The 22,960-nt window shown below is 41.1% G+C and overlaps 1 protein-coding gene across 1 annotated transcript in view; it reads right to left on the bottom strand.

The window, feature by feature from the left end:
- Positions 1–22,960, bottom strand: part of DNAH11 (dynein axonemal heavy chain 11) — a 340,086-nt gene that overhangs the window by 22,918 nt on the left and 294,208 nt on the right. The window contains exons 69-75 of the mRNA XM_021063429.2: positions 22,624–22,794; positions 19,166–19,288; positions 17,368–17,561; positions 16,043–16,191; positions 15,057–15,184; positions 9,698–9,925; positions 3,291–3,482 (exon numbers count right to left, since the gene is read on the bottom strand). Of these exons, the coding sequence (XP_020919088.2) occupies positions 3,291–3,482; positions 9,698–9,925; positions 15,057–15,184; positions 16,043–16,191; positions 17,368–17,561; positions 19,166–19,288; positions 22,624–22,794 (1,185 nt within the window). The remainder of the gene's footprint in view (positions 1–3,290; positions 3,483–9,697; positions 9,926–15,056; positions 15,185–16,042; positions 16,192–17,367; positions 17,562–19,165; positions 19,289–22,623; positions 22,795–22,960) is intronic.

The raw sequence follows: 22,960 nt of genomic DNA, 5'->3' as shown, positions 1-22,960 counted from the left end.
GAATGAGTTTCAGTGTGTTGTAATACATTCAGTGAAAATTCCCTAACACTGAGCTTTGCATGAAGATTTGAAAGCCAACTGTGTTATTCCCAGAACACATTTTAACAGTTTTATACATAAATGTTTTAAAGTTTATACATTCAAAATGTCCTCTAAAAAACCACAAAGAGGGTGTTGACTCATAGGGCTGTTGAGGTATGACATATTTTTATGATCTGATTTCTATCAGGTTTTATGATCTCATTCTGGAAAAGAAAGAAAAACACATACAATTGGAATTTGGGGTGTATTTAGAATTCCATCACCTTGAAAAAGCCCAGGCAGACCAATCTCTTTGCCACAGACTGATTTGAGGACTTGGTTTCTGGCATGACTGGATACCATGACTATTCCAAGGGCTGTGACTAATGACTGAACTATGTTTTACTAAAGAAATCACGGTATCTCCTCTTTATTCGGCTTCACAGGGTTTGAAGCCCCTCTTTGCTACCCTTTAACTTCCTCTGGGTTTGCAAAACATGCCAGTTTGTGATGAAGTCTTTCTAGGCAGAAACCTTTATACCCTCAGGGGGCAGTATATTGCCTCCCAGCAGTTCAAGTAAAAACTTAATTATAGCCTTCATTTGTTGCATGATGTGAAAGAACAAGTAAAATTGCCCCTACTATTCCAATGTACTTGCTACAAGTTTATTTGAATTTGAATAAATGAACCTCAAATATGTCTTTCTTTTAAGCCATTTCAATGTGAATGAAAAAGGAAAGTGGCTACACTGTACCACGCTCTCAACCACCCAATGGACTACCATCCATAGAGCAAAAGAGACCTTTTACCTTTATTTCTCTGATCACACTGAATTAATGCCTGCTCTGCATTATCATCTGATACATAGCTCCCTAAAGATTCTAATCAGCTAGGGATCTATTCTAAGTGATTTTCTTCCCCAAATCTTTTATTTATGTTACATGTTTTTCACTAATTTATTTATTTTTATTTTTTTGTCTTTTGTTGGCATTTCTTGGGCCTCTCCTGCGGCATATGGAGGTTCCCAGGCTAGGGGTCGAATCAGAGCTGTAGCTGCCGGCCTATACCAGAGCCACAGCAATGCAGGATCTGAGCCACGTCTTTGACCTACACCACAGCTCACTGCAATGCTGGATCCTTAATCCACTGAGCGAGGCCAGGGATTGAACCCGCAACCTCACAGTTCCTAGTTGGATTTGTTAACCACTGAGCCAGGACAGGAACTCCTGTCTGTCTGTCTGTCTGTCTGTCTGTCTGTCTATCTATCTATCTATTTTGTGAAGCTCTGGCCCCTTCTCTTGGCATGGTGGCACAGCCTGAAAAAAAAAAGGTGAACTTTCTTGTTGTTACTCAATAGGGGGTCTTTCTGGGCATGTTCCCCAAACCATACTCCACAGAATGGGAGAAAGGTACTACTGCAGAGTAACAATTTCCCTTCCCATTCCCTCTAGGCTTTGTGAAACCAGAGTCAGATGTTATAAAGCCCCATCCCCAACCTTAAATGTAAACTGCCAAACAATGTTTTTAAAGTCTTCCAACCTTGACATTCAAGAATGTCCGTATGGTGTGACTTTCGAAATTCATATGGAAATATATTGAAGTTCTTATAATAGCTAAACATTGGCATTCCCAAAGATTTAATCTTTCTCTCTCAATTTCTTTGTAAACTTGGTGATCTCATCTTCCCTCTTCCCTTGAAATATCATCTATTATCTGCCTACTTCCAAGTTTATATATGTATCTTCTTGAAAAGGGCATCTTGGACAACCAAACTGTGTGTACATGTCAACTTGATTCCCAAATCCAAGTAACGTGCTTTGTGATGTGGGCTGAATGACTTGGGTCAAGGCATCTGAGAAACAAGAGAGCGTGTTTAAAACTTAGAGCTGAGTTGATCTTGAAACACCTATGGGAGAAACAGCAGGAAACAGCACGATTCAACTGCCCAACTGGTGTTTGCAAGCTCTGGGATGTGAGTGCTGGAAAGAAACATGGGTCAACTCCTCTCTTGCTCCTCTTCATGCCTACCTCAACTGGACAGGATTCAGCTGAAGTAGGATAGTATTCCTGGACTTAGCCCCCTGGGACAGTAACGAAGGAACTTGAATAAAAGTGTTAAGTGGTCTATTTCATTTTCTACCTAGAACTACCACGATAATCAATTTCACCTGCAACATTTTAAATGTGCTAAGAACACCACAAATTATTATTTTTTAGAATGGTCAAATTATGCTCAAAGTGAATTTCATAAAATTTAAAAATGATAGATATGGACTAGCGATCATCACAACATTACTAAAGCCATTTATTCTGGATCCAATTTGTCCAAATGGGTCCCTTGGGAAAACACACCCATATCAAGCATCTGTCTTCCAACAACCATTTTCAAAGCTTCAGAAAACTTTGGTAACAAAAACTGTAACAATGGTTATCAAAAGAACAAAAAATAACCATTTATATGTAAGAACAAGGTTGAATGATTTTAAGGGCCTTTTTTAGAAAGTGTGGCCTAAAGCCCAATACCTGATTGGCTCTGACAAATCTCAATTTTAACAGATTTCACTTAATGGAAAAACTTCCCCTTGTGAGGACTAAGCCAGAAAATCCTTACACATGGTTTATCCTTTTTGAAATCCCATCACTGAGTTTGTACGGGTTTACACAAATGTTCCTGATGAAGCATTCCCATTCCCATCTGTAGAGCACATTTTAGCTACCGAATAAAATCATTCATCTACCTTTAACTTCAAATCAAGGGGAACATTACTGAGAAAGTCACAACAAGGTGGCATCCTTAATACATAATAATGACATATGCAGGAAATGCACCATTATTTATACATGTGACGCGCTGTAAATTGCTTCCATCATCAGAACTAATTGTAGTGATTATTAATGCAGTGTTATGAACTGTCAGAATTGCTGTATGTAATTACATTTGTGCAAATGCTTCATTACCTGCCTAATGAATCTGGCATACATGCACATGTAAACCACTGTTTTTGTTAACATAATGAAGGACATTTTTTTTTCCCCCACTAAGCTACTGATGTAGAACTGGTTTGACCTGTCTTACAAAGTTCGAGCCTTCACTGTGGGAAAACCTTTGATCTGGTTTATTTTCACACTTAGCAGAAGATGCATAGATAGTGTCAGCTATTTCAGTAATAGCTTCAAATCAAGAAATTGTGGTCCATTTTGTTAGTGCCCAAAGACTGACAGCTTCAGTACACTCCTTGCAAGAGGTTATCTGACCACTGGCACTTACGTGAGGATTTGCTTCTAAGTAGTTGTAGAGGACGTGGGCACAGATGGTGAGGTCTCCAGGACTGAAAGGGTAGCTGCGGCTCCAGCCCTGGGGGCCAAATCTCAGTCTCCCGGCAACACAGGCATGGAAGTAGCACAGTGAGAAGAGGATGCTTTTAAACTCCTGCTCCTTGGAGCATGCTTCAAGTGTATCCTAGGAGAAAAGAAAAAAATGTTTGATCATCCATCTGTATGGATTCCAAGGGCAAGGGTGTGAGTTTTCAATCTCACATAGATGATGTGAGGAAGACCCAGGACAGAGGTAACAGGCAGTTTTAAGGTAGGAGAGAATAAGAGGATACTATTTGGCATTCGCCAGTCTGTTGGTTTAAGAGGAATCCTTTGATTTTGCTTCAATTACCCTTCTATTTCACTAGCAAATGAGAGAGTTCATACCGACCAGTGGTAATACTGCTTGACATCATTTCCCCCTACAAAACTTCTCTTGCACACTCTGGATGACAAAAGGACCTCAGAGTTTCATCACTGTAGCAGAACGTAAGTTAAAGCCAGCTCTCCATTCCTCCTGGTTCCACAGTAATGCAGATTATCTGGACACATGGTCACTTATGGAAAAATGTTTTCCAAGCCTCTCTTGAAGCCAGATGTATCACAGGGCCAAATCTTGCCAACGGAATTTGAGTAGAAGTAGTGTGGGCCACTTTCACATCACTTGCTTAACAAAGGAAGTTGCCTGCCCTGGTTGTCATTGTTCCCCCTTTCCTGTGGCCTAGAAATGATGACTGGATGACTGTGGAAGCCACACGTTAGGTATGGTGAAGGCACCCACCAGCTTGGGTGTGTGGCTAATTTCATAGACCAGAGCTGCCAATTATGTCTAAGAGAAATGATCTCGACGGATTCACTATAATTTTGTACTGTCCCTTGATTCATACAACTACCACAACAAATGGTTTTTTCCAGTGCATTATTGGGATGATAGAATGTCATATGGAAGACTAGAAAACATAGGCCTTGGAGAGTAGATCTGAAAGTTTTTTGGTTTTTTTTTTTTTTTTGAAAATGCAGAGGGAAACTTGTCTTGTGACATACATGGTTGTAGCTCCAAACGCCGTAACAGTAAAAGGTGAACAACAGCCATCTATGGCTTAAAGGGAGTAATTCACCCATTCTCAGCTCTGGCAGTTCTGTGAGGCCAACAAAGGAAAGTTGAGGTCCCCTTCTTCAGCAGATAGTGGGCAGTAGAGGAAGAAGAGACCAAGTCGGCGCCTTCTTGCGCTTGTCCTTTAAAATGGTCAGATTACACCTAGTCTACATGGAAATGGATCTGACAATGTGGACCACCTAACACACTGGAGTAGGAGTTCACACCTTGCCTTCAGGCGTCTTCCGGGAAAAGTCTCAACCAAGCCTAGATTTGTTGTTCTCTTGGTCCAGGACCAGAAGGGCATTTTAGTGTCTTTCTGTATCATTTTCATTAGAATCCTGATTATCACCACATACGGTTCTAGATTTGGCCAGGCCACAGGCAGTGCAGACCTGACCAAATCACTAGGTCATTCTAAATGATGAGGCCACTTCTAGGTAATTTATGGGGCTTGAAAATTTACGATCATTACAAATAACTTTTCCACAACTAAACACTAAAAGGCAAGCTTATGAAAGAAGAGAAGAGAAACCACATAACTGCTGAAGGATACAAAAATATATTGCTTTTAAATGCAAGTGATTTCCAGGAGGCCAAATAGAAATGTGAAAATTTTACTTGAGAATTATGATCTAACAAGTCACCCAGTACCTCCCATGAATTATAGATAGTCCACAAATACTCAAGGCACCACAGTAAGGGCATTAATTCCATTTATATTTCATATAACTGACCTGACCTAGTGTTAGCCTCATGCCTAAACAAAACAAAACAAAACAACAAACAAAAAACCCTAAGTCAATGCCCATTTCATTATGCTCTAATAATATAAATGACATTAGAAGAAAATATGAATCAGGCTTTCCTAAGAAAAAGTATGAGTTTATCTACATTCACATTTCAGGTCAGTTGTGTTTTTACAAAGCAAGTGATAAGAACAGTAGCACCAGAAAATATACAAATAGCATTATGAACAAAGAACAGGCATCCACACACACATAACAATGTTGCATGCGCAAAGATGCCAATTTTGCACGCACAATTACCAATTATTTGTTGCTGCTGCAAATCTTGCAGAAAATGAAATTTATATTCTTCCTTCAAAAATCTGGTTATCTGAGGATGTAAATAGCTCAGACTCTTATAACATCTTCTTTAAGAGGCAGAGCTATTGAGCTGAAAGAGGGGTAGGTGAGGAGCATCCTTAAAGAAATAGTTCTTTACATCTTGGTCACTTAAATGATATTTGCATAAATATTCTAACATTGGTAATAAAGGACCAATATTAAATCAATTTTGTTCACTATGAATACGCACATCAATATTTGAGGATACATTCTGATTTGGGGAGAAGATTAAAATTACAGATTTAATTTGGTCTGAAAATTAAAGCATGCAAAACAAAATACCCAAACAGAACAGTTAACCTGTCTAGATCCCTGGGTGCTTTTCTCATCTAACAAGGGCACCTGGGAAACAGGAGTGCCTGGGACTCATTTACCTAAACCCAAAAGAGAATCAAAGCGGACTGCATTCACCACCCTCTGCCCAGGTCAGAGGCTTCCTCAAGACAGAGCTATGGCAGCAGTATAGAACATCTAGGGGGATATAAGGAGGTGGGAAAGGAGGAGGTCTATGATAGAGACCACTAAGTGCCTGCCCTAAGGTGCCTGCCTGCTGAGATTTAGCTGGGCATACACTGCCCAAGATAGATTTACTTTTCCGGGCTCTCTTGCAGCTAGGTAGTGCAATGTGACCAAGTTTGAGCAATGAGTTGAAAGGAGAATTACTGCGTTTTAACTTGAAGAAAGCATCTTTAAAAGAAAGCAAACATGTTCACTTTGTCATGTTCTTTGTTCCTTCATCCTACTTCTTGGAACACAGATGTGGGAGCTGCCACTCTCACTGACACTTAGGAGAGCTCATCCTAGAAAGAGTGACCTCTGAGCAAACCATGCTGATGACAACTTTGTGGTGACACACATGAGCTCTGCATGATCTGCCTCCCAAATTCTCATGTTAAAAGGAAATACTTTTTTAACCTCGTTCATGCCACTGTTGTTTGATACTTCTTTCCTAAGTAGCCAGCCATAATTCTGATAAAAGGATGCTAGGAACCTATTCACAGTTAGCCAGGGAGCACAGACTAGTACCCTTGAATTACATAATTTCCATAACAACCATCTTCTCACCTCTAATGGAATGACAGTTCATCATTCATAAAAGATTTTCCTAAAAAATTTTGAAATTTTCTTTAGCATCCTCATTTGCTTGGGAGGTTTTAGATAAAATAGGTTTGACTGGAAGTTTATTTAGTGAGTCATGGTCTGTCTGTGCTTTTGCTACTTATGATCAAACTCAGTCTTAATATTTCAGAGAATTCTTTCCAGTAGATAAAAAACAGTTCCCCTGAAGTTCTTAAGAGTCTTTCCAATAAATGGAACCTTCAGTTAATGTAAATGGTTTTCCAAGTAGCAGCCAAAAGAACTGATACTTTCATAAATGAACTAGAACATGCTGTTCTTACCTGGGGAAGGAATTCATCCTTAGACTTTGGGGGAATCTGTTCATCCCTATGACAGTAAGCAATAATTTTTTAGTGTAAATTTCCCTGGGGAGAATGTCCATACTTTTTTCAGATTATCAGAGGGGTCCATACCAAAAAAAAAAAAGGCTGAAGGAAAATTGCGCTGAAGCATATTTGTTCATGAAATGCTCACTTATCACAAATAAAGACAATTTTGTTTTGGGGAGTTGGATAAACCCTATTTAAATATGTAAAACTCCTCTTTTGCACTTTGGGGAGGAACATGAGAATGTCATCCATGGCTAGGAATTATAAACTGAGGGATGATGAAAGACATACCTGCTATAGTTTACAAAAAAGGATACTTCAAATACGCAACAGATTCAACAAGAGTTTCTGAGTGCCTTTGATTTACACAGCCCATTGTCTAAACAGGCTACAAATTACTCAATTACTGAATGAAGTCATTAACTATAGTCTTTAAAACTATATTCTCAGGTGGCTTTCATGATTTGATAATTATGATAATTTCAATATCCTAGGGATAATTTCATAATTCCTTCATAACATTGGTTTGGGTATTGGCCAGGAAGGTACTAGAGAAAAAGTTAAGCATGTGGGCATGCTTCCTAGAGAATGATAACATTTCTAACAGGAGGCTGAATTTTTATCACCGAATCATATGTGTTGCCTTTTTAGGGCTTATTCTACTTCTAATAATTCTGTTGACCAAGGATTTCTAAGAAATTAGAGGAAGGAAGGGAAGCTCAGAGAAACAGCAGCAAAGGAAAATGACAGACTTGATTGCAACACAGATGGATGTGGTAATTTGAACAAGGGCACTAATGGTAATGGAAGTTTCATTAATTTATGTATTAATTTACTTGTTTTATTTTGGAAGGAAATGAAAATATAAACATGAAGATAGCTGGATATAATCTGAAAGTAAGGGCTTTAAATTTACTAATATCAAAACCTACTTAAATATAAGACAAGACACCATCAAACTCCTAGAAGAGAACATAGGCAAAACACTCTCTGACATCAACATCATGAACATTTTCTCAGGTCAGTCTCCCCAAGCAACGGAAATAAGAGCAAAAATAAACCAATGGGACCTAATCAAACTGAAAGCTTTTGCACAGCAAAGGAAACCAAAAAGAAAACCAAAACACAACTTACAGAATGGGAGAAAGTAGTTTCAAGTGATGCAACAGACAAGGGCTTAATCTCTGGAATACACAAGCAACCTATACAACTTAATAGCCAAAAGGCCAACCACCCAATGGAAAAATGGGCAAAAGACCTGAATAGACTGTTCTCCAAGGAAGATATACAGATGGCTAACAAGCACATGAAAAAATGCTCAACATCCCTGATTATTAGATAAATGCAAATCAAAACGACCATGAGATACCACCTCACACCAGTCAGAATGGCCATCATTCATAAGTCCACAAATAAAAAATGCTGGAGGGGGTGTGGAGAAAAGGGAATGCTTCTTCACTGTTGGTGGGAATGTAAGCTGGTACAGTCACTATGGAGAACAGTATGGAGGTACATTAGAAATCTATACATAGAACTACCACATGATCCAGCAGTCCCACTCTTGTACATATATCCGGACAAAACTTTCCTTGAAAACGACACATGCACCTGCATGGTCACTGAAGCTCTGTTCACAATAGCCAAGACATGGAAAAAACCCAAATGTCCGTCAACAGATGATTGGAGTAGGAAGATGTGGTATATATACACAATGGAATACTACTCAGCCATAAAAAAACAACAAAATAATGCCATTTGCAGCTACATGGATGGAACTAAAGACTCTCATACTGAGTAAAATAAATCAGAAAGAGAAAGACAAATATCATATGATATCACTTACAACTGGAATCTAATATACATCACAAATGAACCTTTCCACAGAAAAGAAAATCATGGACTTGGAGAATAAGGGGGAGGGGGAGGGAGTGGGATGGATCGGGAGCTTGGGGTTAACAGATGCACACTATTGCTTTTGGAAGAGATTAGCAATGAGATCCTGCTGTGTAGTACTGAGAGCTATGTCTAGATACTTACATTGCAACACGACAACGGGAGGAAAAATTATGTATACATGTATGTGTATCTTGGTCCCCATGCTGTACAGTGGAAAAAAATAAAACAGAAACAAAAACAAAACCCAGATCTAAAATACTAATTTTTTTTTTCTTTTTAGGGCCACACTTGTTGCATATGGAAATTCCCAGGCTAGGGGTCGAATCAGAGATGCAGCTGCCGACCTACACCACAGCCACAGCAACACCAGATTCAAGCTTCATCTGCGACCTACACCACTATAGCTCACGGCAATGCCAGATCCTTAACAAGTAAGTGAGGCCAGGGATTGAACCAGTATCCTCATGGAGACTATGTCAGGTTCTTAATCCACTGACCACATTGGGAACTCCAAAAATATTAAATATTATATTGAAACTCTTGCCATGTCATTATTGTCATCATCCTCAACAATACTAATAAGAACAACAATGGCTTTTCCTCCTTCTGTGGTTAGAGATACTAGTCTGCCATGTTTGTCTTCAAGAAGCCAGATCCTCAAAAAGGCACAAGGGTCATGCTCTTTATACACATGGCTGTGGTTTTATGGTGAAATTTATTTTCTAGTAGATGATCATTTCATAATCTCATGGGAAGACTTCAGTGTCAGACCAGGCTTCTGCTTTCTTACCTGATCAAAGTTGTAGAGAGCAGCATGCAAATTGGCCAGCATTCCTGTGGGGGGCTCATTGGTAATCTTAATGGAATTTTCCAGAAGACCTGGAGGGATGACATGCTCATGTGGTGTAGGCGCAGACTCAGCACTCATGAAAACTCTATAATCTCTGTGACTTCCTTGGCTGAATCTTTCAAGGAGTTTCTCCAAGGTTCCGAGCCACTTGGCTACTAAATGGACATTCTGAAAAAGAGAGTGGCTTATAATTTCTGTGAAATGAAATTGCATTACTTAAATTATAGCATTATGACATTTTCGTATACCTAATTGTGTTGAAAATTCAGAGAACCATGGTTTAAATTTTCCTTTATTCTCATGTTAGGAGAAAAAGAGAAAGAAACCAAGACAGAGTTGAACGTTTAACCAATTAAGTGCTCCAGATCCCTGCAGGTTGTCTTTGTAAACCCACATCTCCTTTCAACACACTCACCTACTTCCATCGCCCACCAATCACTTCTGAGATGGCGCTCTTGATATTTCTTTTCACCACAGTTCAAACTCAATTACTGAGACTTATCAGGGTTAGTTTAATCAAGTACAAAAGCTAAGGTCTAGAAATGAATGTGATACCCCACTTTGTTGTTATTGCTGGAAATCCTCTACTCAAACTCCTACTCATTAGGATATGAACTCAAAAGGATATGATGGATGAAAGGCCTGCTGGGGAAAAAAAAAGCAATCATTCTTTGTGAAGGTGCTCTGCATATTCCTAAAGTGTTGTTTTTCCTAAACCTTATGGCTGTCAGAAAGCAGAGAAGAAACATATGTCACCACCATCAAACTCTGATTTCAGTTTTGTAATTCACAGCTATGCTCCTCCATGTTCAGCTTGGTAGTTGGTGCTTATGAGATGTACAAAGATCATACCGCACATGATCTCTGGCTTTGGAGAAATCCTTGATACAATGATCAAGACATCACCCTCAGGAATATGTAATTCTTTCCAACAAAGAAAAACATTTACCATTATAACAGCTACAGAAATACAGAGAATGAAGGCAAACAGGGAAGGGAGTGTCAGCAAATTTTTGCAGGCAGCCCTGTTGTAGGAAGCAGGTCTCTGCAGGAGCCCCTTTTGTCTTGTCACTTTAGTCAAGCTATATTGTCGCTAACCTTAAACCAGGTGCCCCCAGGCTCTTGGCATCTCTGGCCCAAGCACTCCTTTCACATCTTTTGATCGCACAGTGCCTTGCCTAACCTGTTGGTTCTTCCCTTAGGTGAAAGTAGAAATGAAGAATAAGTAATTAACAGATGGCCAGATCTTTCCCCCAGCTTCCCCTCCAATAATCTTGTGAGTAGACAGTGTGAACAAGACAGAATCTGAAGATCATAAGGGGTCAACAAGCCTGCATGCAGCAGGAAATGGCAAAGGATCTGACCCACCACCTCAATAATTAAATGAGATTACACCCCCTCTTCCCCTTTAACAAAGTTCATGGACCAGCAGAATCTTCGGGACTGGTTCTAGGACAAGAGTCTGTCTTCTTCCCAGGTTGCTTCTGAATAAAGCAACCTTCTTGTTCCTACCAGCATTTGTCTCTTGAGTAGTAGCTTTTTTGATCAGCAAGCAGCTGAACCTGAATTTAGTAAGAGGAATGGTAATGTGGCTTTCTTGAAAATAGCTCGGTTGTTAAAAAACAAAACAAAAGAAAACAACTTATGCCAATCCAGCTGTTCACATTGTTAGGCTTTTTTTCCCCTGGGCAAATATGGAACGTTGGTAGGTGTCAAGGGCTGAACTGTGTCCTTCCAAATCCATAGGCTGAAGTCCTAACCCTCAGTTCCTCGGAATGTGTATTTGTACTAGGTTTCTTTAAAGAGGCAATTAAGGCTAAAAGCAGTCATTAAGGTGGACCTTCACCCAATATGACCGGTGTCCTTAGAAGAAGAGGGGATTAGCCAGCCAGTGGCACAGACAGACACACATGCACACACTGGGAAGACCATGAAAAGACACAGGGAGAAGAGAACCAGCTACAAGCCAAAAGGAGAGACCTCAGAAGCAACCAACTCTGCTGACACCTTCATCCCAGACTTCCAGCCCCCAGAGCCCTAAGAAATTTAACTTCAGAGTTGCCCTTGTGGCTCAGCAGGTTAAGAACCCGACTAATATCCATGAGATTGCGGGTTCAATCCCCGGCCTTGTTCGGTGGGTTAAGGATCTGGCATTGCTGTGAGCTATGGTGTAGGTCACAGACGCGGCTCAGATCCTGTGTTGCTGTGGCTGTGGTGTAAGCTGGTGGCTGAAGCTGCAATTGGACCCCTAACCTGAGAACTTCCATATGCCATGAGTGAAACCCTAAAAAGAAAAATAAAATTAAAAAAAGGAAATTGAACTTCTATTGCTTAATTATTCAATCTGTGATACTTTGGTATGGCAACCCTAGCAAATTTATACTACAGGTAAGGGCTCTAAATTTCCTTAATAATGCACACCTAACTGGGCACTCATACAAACTAGCAGGAACAAAACCCACAATAAAACCTGTTTTGCATGCTCAAATATGTTCTAATTCTCTATCTCATGAACTACAACCATACCTCACTTGGAAAGTATACTTGGCACAAATGCAAAAATAGGCTGGGCAGTGACTTTGGAGTCAGGGAAGAGAAAAATCTCCAAGAGAGCTATCGGTGAACACAGGTGCAACTTACATAACCAGCCTGAGAACAATTCTTGAGGATACTGGCTTTGGTGCTCAGGAGCTCCTTGTGACAATGTGTCCAAGGGCAGCAGGGCTTGCGCAACATTTTCAGCCAATAAAAAGAAAACCACCATTTTGCATATGAAAAATCATTTTAAACTCCAATATGTTAATTCACAAATCATCAGGTGTGCATCTGAGATAAAGATAGTGCCAGCCTGCTACTTTAGACATAGTTCTCTCCAGAGTGTGACCATGTGTCTAGAGGGGCTCTCTGATCACAGTAGTCGACCACTGCAGAGTTTGCTTGAGGACTCATTAACATGTACAGACATATCATAGGTCTATGTGGACAGGATTTCATGTAAATTACAAATGATATAACAAGTTCCCATTACGCTGGTTTTCTCATTTTTCAAAGTTCTGCTTCTCTTTTAACTGCCAATCAAAAGGATACTGGAAACTTCCAGAAACTGGGACAGCCTCTCCTCTGCAATTATGCTACATGTGGAGAGAGACAGCATAAACACTTAACACGGCAAGGGACTGATGTCCCACTAAGAACAAAAATCAAACGTCCAGAAGAGATATCCAAGAGACCCTTCACAAGACATGGTTTCTTGGGACTTTTTTAATAGCAAAACTTACAACTTGCCCTTTTTTGGGGGAGGGGCAACCGGTAGCACAGCACAGATACAAAAATAACAGAAGAATTTTCCTTTGAATACCATGGTCTCTCAAGGAGGACGACACCCCTCCTAGTTCCATCTGAGCTGCTGGAGGCATAAGAACTCTCAAAGAACTTTTTCTTTTGTGGGGAGATCTCAGTGCCTACCCAAATGCCCAAGCAACGACTGTCTCTAGAAAAGCAAACCCTCTGCTGTTACCCACCTGACTCATCCCATGTCCCCATACTGAGGCCTCATCTGGGCTGTACGTTTCACTCTCCCAAAAGGTCATATTCTGCTTGGACACTGCGCAGCTTCTTTGTGAATCCAATTTTATTTCAAGCGGAAGTACAAAGTGCACCAGCCCTGGACACCAGAGATATGAAGGGAGGCCCATACTATAGGAGGGTGGCAGCATGGACCAGCAGAAGGAATGTCACTTGCTGCCAAACAGACTCTGCCACTATCCTGCTGTATGGCCTTGTGGCTCTCCTGACTGCTGTGAGGGTCAGTTTTCTCGTCTTTATAAAGAGACGACAATACCTACACTTGCAGCTTTGCTGTAATGATTAGAGATAATGTACCCTATGAATTGCCTAGTAACGAGTCCTATCAATGAGAACCTCGGGGATCTCTGTGCTGCAAAACCAATGGCCATTTCCAGGCCTGCTGAGGTAGCCTGCGTGCCCTGCTGTCGAAGGAGTCAGCTCGGAGTCAGCTGGCTCCTAGGGGGTCCCTAATGCTTGCCTGGGCAACATGGGTTCCTGGGTTGTCACTAGTGCAAACTCAGAAGTGCTGCTTGCCCTCTGGTTCCACAAGGATGAAGGCACTAGCCACTGCAGACGCTGACTTCGATGCACCCTGAAAGTTGTTCAGGGCAGAGATCTGTGCTCTGGGGAAAATCTGTTTGGTATTTTCAGGAGAAAATTTTGTGAACCCCATTTCTTGCATCTTCTCATACCTAGAACAGCATTGAAGTCATGAATGGAGACCTCCGCTCCTCATGACTCACAGCAACCTTCAGCCGAGATGTGGGCTGAACTGCTCGCACTCCCCTCACCCAAATCACATACCCTTCTCCCCCCGCAATGTGTAGGGTCTGGCTGACAATGGGCCAGAGTGCAAGTTTCTGTCACCCCAAACCAGTATCTATTTGGGACACTCCTCATCAATCTCTAGATGGTCGATTCACAGGGCCATAGGAACCTCTTCTCCAATGTGAATGCTTAATACCCTCCAATTTAAGCCCTCAATACAGGGCTCAAAAGGGGTCAGAAGAGAGACCCTCCTTCCCTTCCTTCCCTTCTGCACAAAAAAGCTCTTTGGAGCAGATCCTCTGAGCTATCTGAGAGGCTGTGTCCCATGCTAGAGTCCTCAGTGAGCCCCAAATAAAACTGAACTCCTGGCTCTCACACTGGGGTTTTCAGCTGCCCAGTGGACACTAGACTCCTCAGCCAAGGGAACCACCCAGAGGACACGGGGTTGTAGAATCACAGACCGATATAATTCTAGCTCTAGGAGGCATAATGAGGGACTATGCACTGAATCCCTTAAGTTACCAACAAAGGCAAGGTTACACAAGTAGCTAGGGGCGGACTCAGAGTTATGTGAGATAATGAGATACAAAAAAACATTCCTCAACTTTAAAGTGACATGCAAAGGAGAGATATTAGGACAACAGTGCTGGCAGCCTATACAAGCTGGTTTGGCCTCAAGCACTCCCTGGAATGTTCTAGATATCTGTAAGTTGGGAGAAGGATGCGGCTCCCTCTAATATTTTAAATGTCAAAGCACGATGGCTGGAAAATCCCTTTAAAGATGGTAGCTGTCCTTGTCAGGAGAGGTCCTTGTCACCTGCGGAGGTATCATTACTGCTGAGAGAATCCTCAGGGCTCGCTGATCACCATGTGCTACATGAAGGGCCCATTCCTGTTGGGCAGGGCAGCTGGCACTGCCCGTCCACGTTCATGCCCGTTGTTGTCATGAAAACATAATACTCACTTGGAGCATGACCCAGTGTCCTCCTTTGGAAGCTTTCTCCAGTGCCACTTCTGCCACCATCTCCTGACCTTGTCCTAAGGACACATTGTGGAACGTTCCCAAGTCACTTGTAAACCCAAGTCTCTTGCCTGTGAGGGGAAGAGTGAATCAAGGAGAGGTGAGAAGAGCCTGGAATTCTGCGGTCCGTCGACCACCTGTGGTTGCCACTGCCACCTCAGGGGTCACTTTCTTGAAGAAATCAAACTAAACCTCTGTCATCTCACCAAGCGCCATTTTAAGCTCTCGACAGCTGCCTCCTTGCAGGCATTAGCGAAGCCTGCGGAAATCAGTTCCTCTGGTTTCAGGGTAATAAAGCTTTTGACATTTTGATAGATGGCAAGCATTGTTACCAAGCTTTATAAACTCTTGCAGGAGGAGAAAAGCATTGCCCTCATAAAAAAGAAGCAACATGTGGTAGATATCACATCAGTTTTTGACCAGATCAGCTCATTGGGGAAATGCGGGAGCCTCTCACCTTGGGAGACTGTGCTTGAATCCGGCACAGTCAGGTCACAGCTCTATTAACCTGGAATTCTCCGTGCAGGCCGTGGGGAATAGTAAATCCAAAGCATAAAGCGACAGCGCCTTGCACAATGGAATAGACTTGCTCTAATGACCATTATTTAGTCACAGGGGGCACAAGATTACAAGAGCATGGAGAAAATTGCCCTCTGGCCCTCATCTAGTCAAAAGGTGGAAAACCATACAAAAGAAACTTGCATTATGCCAAGCAGAGGAATGTTCCATTTAAACATTTCTTCAGACTACAGTGTTATTAACCTTACATTTTCCATGCACTCCATCTCCAACAGACGAGAAAGGAAGAAAGAAAGAAAGAAAAAAGAAAGAAGGAATGAACGAACCTAAGATAATTGAGAGCTGAAAGGAAGGCTGGGTATGCGTAGGTGAGAGGGAGGTTCTGGATGGCTAGCCTCCTAGCCACTCACCAAGGATCTCAAGGTCTTTAAGGGCATCTACCCCGGGGGAGAGGATGAAGAATACTGGGCAGGCTGGGCTGCTTTCTTCCAATGCTTTAATTAAGTCCAGCCTGGTCCTCTCCACATACTTGGCACCCAGTTTTTCCTCCACAAAATTTCTGTAAAAAGAATAACGCCAGAGACATGATCAGTGCTTTTGACCTTGAAAAGTGTCACAACCTGAATCAGCTTAAACCACAGGCACAGGAAGAACGCAAAGCATGTTTATTACATGGGATGTCTGCTAAGAACGACAATATAAGTCCAGCTGGATTTGTGTGTTAGAGTCAGTGAAACCCTGCTCTGCTTTAGAAGCTCTGAAAAATCAGAAGACTACCTTCCATTTTGGGGGTCTACTGAGAGCCTCCTCTGAGTACCATCAGCTGCCTGCATATGGCTTTGTATCCCCCCAAATCCCCTGCCAGAGCCCCCATCACTTATCAACAGTTCATTAGATTTGCCACAGTGCAATTTTCCAGCCTGTTGGGCATCTCATGAATATACAAATGCTTTTTGGGGTGTTTCTAACACAGGGAAGCTCAATTAAGCAGGGATTATTTGCCAGCAGCATCAGATTTAACAGAAAGTAAGTACTTCGAAGCAGAATTAACTTGTAAAGTAGGGTGCGGCAGAGGCTTGCACAAAGGGAAAAGTGGCTGAACAGACAAAGCAAAGGAAAAAACCTGAGGCAAGTGAATACTACTGAAGAAAAGCAGGAGCAGTAGGGAAGGAAGTGAGAACTCTTTGGCTGGTGAATTCAAATAAGAATTAAGGAGCCTATTACCATTTAGAAGCCAAAAGGGCAAGAAAAAAAAAAAAGACACTTAAGCCAAGATGCAGATAGAGGTTTCTGCATTTAAATTTCATTGGTTATAAAGTTATAGGACTAAGAGTGGATCCATGAAAGGAATTCAGTCTTTGTTTGATGTGCAAAATCTTTGGAGCCAAAGTGCCAGCACTAAAAAAAGACAATGTGAATCACACCTGGATAATGCATGTCCCTGACCTCAACTCTGCTAGCTCTCTTCCCATAGGTCCTAGACTATTTCCATACGTTCCTCGTTCCCCTCTTCTGATTTCAGAATTATGTTTTTCAGGAAGGCTATGCTGAGTCTGCCTACAGACCAGCACACTGTTTAGTGTTTCACACATTTTAACAAGAGCAGTGAGTACAGTATCAAGATGTCAGCAGAAGTGCTTTTCCTTAACATGGACTGTGAATGCCTCCACCTGGTCCCTGAGTCCAAGGTTCCTCTGGGCTAACATGTATTTCTGAATGTGCTAACTGCCCCCACCTGAGAGCATATGTCATTCTGTCAGGGCGCAGGGCTCTCAAAATAATCAGCTTCTGTATTAGGCTTTTCTTCTTCCATTCTTGTGGTAACTTTTCTTTTTCCGGACACTCGGATTCTGCCCACCTCCTCCACTGCTTGGCAGATCCTTCCACATCTCGGTCTAGACCTCGAAACTCTTCCCTGAGGGCTACTGCCTGGAACACAATAGGGGAAGATTTGGGAATGGTGTGTCTCACAGCTGCAAGGTTGAGATAAAGACTTGCGAGGGTCTTGAACTCCATGTGAGCTGTGCTGGACAGTCTTCATCTCCCATCCAGTTCACCCTGGACCCTTCTGTGCCCTGCAAAGAGGCTGATTGCTAAGGATGACTTGAAAAAAGCTCCCTGGTTGGGTCTAACCAGTAGGAAGCACTGGCAAGGGTCTGGAGGATTGAAAGAGGCAAGGGCATTCCTTCCCCAGCTCTGTCCTGTGATGCTAGAATCTGGCAGTGGCTACGTTTCCTTATGGAATTCCACAGATGCTACAGGGTGGCTCTCCCAGAACTTCATTTCTCAACAGTCTCAGTAACTGCTCCTTTCCCACCTTTTTCTTTTCTTTTCATTCCTTTCATTTCTTTTTCTTTTTGGTCTTTTTAAGGCCACACCCACGGCATATGAAAGTTCCCAGGTTGAATCAGAGCTGCAGCTGCCAGCCTATGCCACAGCCACAGCAATGCAGGATCCGAGCTGCGCCTGTGACCTACACTATGGCTCACAGCAACTTGGGCCCTTAACCCACTGAGCGAGGTCAGGAAACAAACCTGTGTCCTCATGGATACTAGTTGGGTTTGTTACTTCTGAGCCATGACATGAACTCTCCAGAACTTTTTCCATTCTCATTCCTAGTAGAATCTTTCATCTTTCTTTCAATACTATGAAAAGAGACTCATTAAACTTTTTAAAAATCACCGTTTGAAAGTGCCCTGTGTTTTCTGTTGAGACTCTGATGGATACACAACTGAACTCGAATTTATAATTTTAAAGTAATAATCTAATTAAAAATTCTACTACCAATAAAATCCAAACATACTATAACAATAAGGAATAATGTAGTTATTTTCAATACATAGAAAGGTTTCTGTCACAGGAAAAAAAGGGTAAGGCAAAGCTTAGCATAGAATGAGGATCTCTGGGGAATTCCAGAGAGCAAACCTCTTTTTTTTTTTCATGAAGATTTTGGTAATTGCCTATTTTTTAAATCAAAATATTGTTGATTTACAATGTTGTTAAACTTTTAGTAACAGGCTCTTCGGACAGGAAAATGGAATAAGATTCATAACTTGGGTGAAAGAATGATATTACTTTTTCTCTACAGCATTTTGTGCTAAAACATTTTACAATGATAATAAATTACTATGCTGTCATGTAAATTAACAAAACTATTTTGAAAAAGTGGATAAATGTTATAAAAAAGGAATCAAAATAAAGTAACTAGATTCAGGTCAACTGAAAAAAAAACATTTATATTTCTTGACATTAACCAAAAGTCCTATAAATTATACATATTTATTAACAACTTTTTCCACTCATAAATAGGTCAAAAGTTCCTTTATTTCCAAGTAAGAAAAAGAAACTTTTGGTAAATTGGTGCAGTCACTACGGAGAAGAATATGGAAGTTCCTCAAAAAATTAAAAATAGCTTATAGCTACAATTAAAATGGTATACATCACCTCTATTTTTTGAACTACATTTCTACATTTGAGAGAGCTGAGATTTGAAATAAGATCTAGAAATCGGAAAACCCATGTTCCCAAAGTACCTTCAGAGCACTCCATGCCTGAGGAGTGAGGAAGTCAACAGGACTCGGGTAAGTGTGTTCAACCGTGAATCGAAGCAGGAAATCCAATTCAAGAGGATCTATCTCTTTCTTTCTTAACAAAATCTTGAGAGTACACAAAAATTGAAAAGGATCATTTGGTTTGCATCAAAATCAAGGAAGCAGTTGCCACTTAAGAGATTATCACTGAACAGGCAGAACTAAGTCTTCTGAGAATTCCTATAGCTGTATTTCTGATCTATAGATGAAATAAGGAATCTTAGATTATGCTCATAATCCAAAACTTGACTGGAAAGCTAAGAGCAAATAATGAAGGGTGGCTTATTTCAATTTTAACACTTATGTCTATTAGCAGCATACTTGAAATATGCTTTCATATTTAGCCTTCGGCCGTTAGAACAAAATTGTCTTGAAACTTGTTATACGAATAACAAGTCCACCTCAAATGGCAATGGACTGAATTACTAAACAAAAGGTAGAACTAATACTATAAATCAGCCCTGGAATAGAAATTATATTCAATAAGCTACAAGGTATATAAAAGATTTTTCTCATATGGGAGAAAAACTGGAAATAATTGTTTTATAGATATATATAACTAAAGAAACACATCATGAACGGAAACAAGCTTTAGATATTCTGGTTACAGAACTTATGAAAAGCCCATAGAACATCTTGGGGGTATAAATTAAATATTTCTAATTTACACATAAAAACTGTATTGCCTTAGAGTGTGTAACAGATGAAATGTTTGAGGTTTATGCTATTTAAAAATTCTAAATATATTATGTGTGGTACCATGCATCAAAATATTAGATATTTTTTCTTTTTTTTTAGGGCTGCACCTGTGGCATATAGAGGTTCCCAGGTAGGGGTCCAATTGGAGCTGTAGCCACTGGCCTATGCCTCAGCCACAGCAAGGCAAGATCTGAGTCACATCTTTGACCTACACCACAGCTCATGGCAATGCCGGATCCTTAACCCACTGAGCAAGGCCAAGATTGAACCTGCGTCCTCATGGACACTAGCCAGATTCGTTTCTGCCGAGCCATGACAGGAATTCGTAGATAATTTTTCTTAATCTGATAGATTTCAAATGAGAAATTCTCTCTCCTATTTATACATATATATATGAAGTTTTGATTTTATGTAGTGTGCCAGGATTTCAGATAGATTATAATTTATCTACAGCTGCTGAAAGGAAGTTTTAAATAGGTATGCATGCATATGTCTGTCATATGTTATCAACCCTGGGTCTATTACTGTTCATGAATAATATGTATAAACACAAAAATTTCAGCATAAACAATCTAATTAAAAATGGGCAGAGGAACTGAGAGACATTCTACCAAAGAAGGCCTACAAACAGCTGAGGGATGCATGAAGAGGTGCTCAACATCACTAACCATCAGAGAAATGCAAAGCAAAACCATGAAATATCACCTCACACTTGTTAGAATGGCTACTGCCAAAACGACAAGAGATGACAAATGCTGGTGAGGGTGTGGAGAAAGGGAACTCTTGTGCACTGTTGGTGGGAATGTAAATTGGCATAGACATTATGGAAAAGAGTACAGAGGTTCCTCAAAAAAATGAAAAATAGAATTACCATATTATCCAGCCTCCCCACTATTGAATATATGTATATATGAAAGAAACGTGATCACTTTCTCAAAGAGTTATATGCACCCTCATGTTCACTGCACTGCTATTTACAATAGTCAAGACATAAAAACAATCTAAGCTTCTATGAATGAATAAAGGAAATGTGGCATATATGTGTATGGGTGTGTGCATATACGGAAGTGTGTGTACAATGTATACACAGGTATAAAATGGAATATTATTCAGCCGTAAAAAGAAGGAAATCCTGTCATTTGCAAGAACACAGAAAGACCTTGAGGGCATTATGCTAAGGAAAAATTCGTACAGAGAAAGATGAATTCTGTGTGATTTCACTTTTATGTCCAATCTAAAAAAGAATAGAACTTACAGATACAGAGAACAAACCGGTGGTGGTCAGAGGTGGGTAGTGGAGAAATGGATGAAGGTAGTCGAAAGGTATAACTTTCCGTTATAAATAAACCCTGGGGATGTAATGTACAGCATGGTAACTACTGTTTATACGATATTGTACACTTGCAAGTTGCCAGGAGAGTTAATCTTAAAAGTTCTCATCATGAGAAAAATGTAACTATGGGAGGTGATAGATGTTAACTACATTTATTGTGTATTCATTTTACAATATATACATATATAAGATCATTACATTGAACACATTGGACTAATAATGTTAGGAGTCAATTCTGTCTCAATAAAACTGGGAAAAAATTAAAAATGAAAATTTCATTTTGTAATGCATTACTCCTGTTCATCACCTACATTATAAAATGATTATATCCGTATATTCTTTTTGAACCCAAAGAAATCTATTAGGACTAAAACCACTGAAAAAGAAGTGATAGTTTGTCATTATTAACTGCAGGGTTTTTTAAAAATATTTTTTGGGCTGCACCTGTGGCATATGAAAGTTCCTGGGCTAGGAGTTGAATGGAGGTGGAGGTGCAGCTGCCAGCCTACACCACAGCCTACGCTACAGACACGCCAGATCTGAGCTGCATATGTGATCTACACCTCTCACACACACACACACACACAAAGCAGAAGTCTGCACCAAAAAGAGTAAAAGGGTAGTAAGTCTCACTAAGGGGGGGAGCATGTGAAACGTGGTGCTTTTTTAACCAGTTCACTGTTTTTTTGTTTTGTTTTGTTTTGTTTTTTTGGTCTTTTTTTGCCTTTTTTAGGGCTGCACCTGTAGCATATGGAGGTTCCCAGGCTAGGGGTTCAATTGGAGCTGTAGCCACCAGCCTATGCCAGAGACACAGCAACAGTGGGATCCAAGCCGCGTCTGCAAACTACACCATAGCCCACAGCAATGCCGGATCCTCAACCCACTGAGCAAGGCCAGGGATCGAACCCGAAACCTCATGGTTCCTAGTCAGATTCGTTAACCACTGAGCCATGACCGGAACTCCCATTCACTGGTTTTTAAAGGGGCTCTACCTCCTACAACCACTCAGATGTCAAACACTAATTTTGAGATTCTCTTCAAAAAACTTCCTGATAGTACTTGGGAGGTCTGTACAGGACCTGGGAAGGCGAGGACAATACCACATGGATCTGTTTTTCAGGCTGACAGCTGATGTGGTTGCTTAAGTGCAACCCCCCCCCCGCCGCCGCCCGCCCCAAACCAATGCACCCTGACCTTCTAGGAAGTTGTCAAGTCGCCACCTCCCTCTGGGAACCTGAACCCTCTTCACATCACCAAGGGCTTCCGAAAAGCGTGGCTGCACTTCCCTTCAGCAGAAGTACAGTTCAAAATAAACAGAGACAACGTGATTTTGGTTCTGGGGAAGCCTCTGAGTGACTGATTGCCTTACCTGAAAAGCCATCTGGGACAAGAAGGTGAGTTTGTCCTTCTCAAATAGTGCCTGGCTGGTGGAGAGGAAGACGGCGTGGGTGATGCTCTCTGTCAGGGCTGAGATGCGCCCCTGGGCGTCCTCCACCTTGTCAGCCTGCTCGATGGCTCTTTGGAACAGAAGGTTGAAAGCCTGGGGAGTTCAAATGACCAATACAAGGTGAAAACTGGTGGCTGGATATCTAGCTAGTACCAGGCACGCTGGGCTACAGTTTATCTGTGCGGAGGAAGAAAAGGATGGGTTTTTACGAGGATTCTGTGAGTTCTTAGAATAGCCCCTGGCACATGGTAAGGGTTCA

Source organism: Sus scrofa, chromosome 9 (genome assembly GCF_054392235.1).
Source record: "Sus scrofa isolate SSC_HxYL_T2T_F1_AM1 chromosome 9, Sscrofa_HxYL_maternal_Yorkshire_Landrace_v2.0, whole genome shotgun sequence".
Taxonomy (NCBI): Eukaryota; Metazoa; Chordata; class Mammalia; order Artiodactyla; family Suidae; genus Sus; species Sus scrofa.
The sequence above is the reverse complement of the archived record's forward strand: the minus strand, read 5'-3'. Positions and strand labels throughout refer to the sequence as shown.